This window comes from Elephantulus edwardii, unplaced genomic scaffold, assembly GCF_000299155.1.
Source record: "Elephantulus edwardii isolate Elephantulus edwardi_28Jun2011 unplaced genomic scaffold, EleEdw1.0 scaffold00126, whole genome shotgun sequence".
NCBI classification, from domain to species: domain Eukaryota; kingdom Metazoa; phylum Chordata; class Mammalia; order Macroscelidea; family Macroscelididae; genus Elephantulus; species Elephantulus edwardii.
The window spans coordinates 783,272-785,404 of NW_006399876.1; the positions used below are offsets into that span (position 1 = coordinate 783,272).

Sequence of the window (2,133 nt, forward strand, 5' to 3'; positions counted from 1 at the left end):
GGGCAGGACCTGGTGACCTGAGGAGGGCTAGGCAAGACACTGGCTGCCTTATGCTCTGCCCTTTCCAGTCAGTATCTGACCAGACAAAGGCCATTTCATTGGTGACAGGGGCGGCTGGTGGCTGGTGGCTTTGCTGGGCAATGCTGACCATACAGATTTCACTGGCACCCTGAGTTCCTGGGAAGGTGAAGAGTCTCCCACCCTTTGTGTTTTGGGAAACGCTTTACTTCAGAGAATGAGGAACCACCCTGCTTCGTGTGACTCAGGCAGGTCACGGGAGGTTTGGATGATCAAATCAGACACTCCGTCCCCAATCTGCCCCCTGAGTGTTGAGCTGAAGTGCTTCTCCCTCAGATGAACTGGAACAAAACAATTACCAACCAAACTTTGAGGAGATTGCTCTTCCTCCCTCTGATTCCTGACCCTCAACCTGCACCCCTCCATCAAGGTCCTTCCTAGACTGGTCCTCCACCTGCCCACACCCAAACGTCCTCCTAGCCTTCTTCTTCTTTTTTTAATTTTTATTTTATTTTTATTATTTTGTGTGTGTGTACCGTCAAATCAGATCTGACTGGTACAGGAGGAGATTGTCCCTCCCTCTCCAGCAGAGCATCTGGTGGATTCGAACCGCTTATTCTTCTCTTTGACTAACCCTCGGACAGTCATTGGCGGTTCACTGGCACAAGTACAACCTTCTAAGTGAAGGCCTGTTTCTATTAATTCTCAGACAGTGCACCTTCTGCTAAGGTGCCAACTATGCTCAGCAGGTCAGCTTCTAGACTAAGATTAGGAAGAAAGACCTGGCAATCTATTTCAGTTTATGGGGAACAGTGGTTTGATTTTGAAGCAATGGAAGTGCTGTTGTTCGTCTCCCTCTTGCAACAGTCCTTAGGTCAGAAATTGCACTAAGGCTTCGAATAAAGTTTCTCCCGGCTGGAGATAAACCCTGGTCCCAGCCCTGCTCATTGCCTGGGGTCAGGAATTCCTGCACGCACAGAGGAGGCAGGTGGGCGGACACTCCGTTCGGGGGCGGAGCTTGTTCGGGGCGGGGTTCCGCGCGGGGGCGGGGATTCGGCCAGGTCCTAGCTTCCGGCGGCCACGCCCCCGGACGCCGCTCTCTGATTGGCCAGCGCCGAGGGGGGGGCGCGCGAGGCATTGTGGGTTCGGTCAGCTGCTTCTTGGTCCGGCCGCCGTAAGTCTCGCCATGTCCGTCTCGCCGGTGAAGCGCCAGAGGATGGAGTCCGTGCTGGACCAGCTCAAGCAGTTCACCACTGTGGTGGCCGACACGGGCGACTTCAACGGTGAGGCGGGCGCCTGGCCGGCCAGTGCGCGGGGCCCTGAGGCCGCACCGGGGTCGGACCGGAGGTCGGGGGTCAGAGGCCAGGGGTCAGCCGGGACCGGCCTATAATTCGGAGCCTGGCGGGCAGCCGGGCGGAGGTTAGTGGGCGCGGATCGTCGCCCCAGTTCCGGTCGCTCTTCCTCCGTACGGGTCGGACCAGGGCGGCGGGCTGTCCAGGGCGCAGAGTCCACCGCCGCCTCCCGCCCGCTCTCCGTTCCCCGGCCACCTTCCTCGTCCTATTCTCCGTACTCCTTCCTCTTCCTCCTCGCCCGGCCACCTCCTCGTCCACGTCCCCCTCGGCCCACCTTCCCTGTCCACCTTCCCCTCCCATTGCCCGTCCACCTGCTCCGTCTCAGCGGCGTCTGCGCTGACCTCGGAGGCCGAGCGCGGCGCCCGCACTCGCTGGAGCAGCACGGCTTGGTGCGGGTGGTGGCGGTGGTGGTGGTGCTGGTTCTGGTGGTGGTGGAGCTGGTTCTGGTGCTGGTAGTGGTGGAGCTGGTGGTGGTGGTGGTTCTGGTGGAGCTGGTTCTGGAGCTGGTACTGGTGGCGGTGGTGGTGGTTCTGGTGGAGCTTGAGCTGGTGGTGGAGCTGGTTCTGGAGCTGGTAGTGGTGGAGCTGGAGCTGGTGGCGGTGGTGGTGTTGCTGGTTCTGTAGCTGGTACTGGTGGCGGTGGTGGTGTGGTTCTGGTGGAGCTGGAGCTGGTGGTGGAGCTGGTTCTGGTGCTGGTAGTGGTGGAGCTGGTGGTGGTGGCGGTGGTGGTGGTTCTGGTGGAGCTGGTTCTGGAGCTGGTACTG

The 2,133-nt window shown here is 59.8% G+C and overlaps 1 protein-coding gene across 1 annotated transcript in view; it reads left to right on the top strand.

Annotated features, from left to right (window-relative positions):
* Nucleotides 1-1,204: 1,204 nt before the first annotated feature.
* Nucleotides 1,205-2,133, top strand: part of TALDO1 (transaldolase 1) — an 8,552-nt gene continuing 7,623 nt past the window's right edge. Inside the window, exon 1 of the mRNA XM_006893199.1 lies at nt 1,205-1,301. Within this exon, the coding sequence (XP_006893261.1) occupies nt 1,205-1,301 (97 nt within the window). The remainder of the gene's footprint in view (nt 1,302-2,133) is intronic.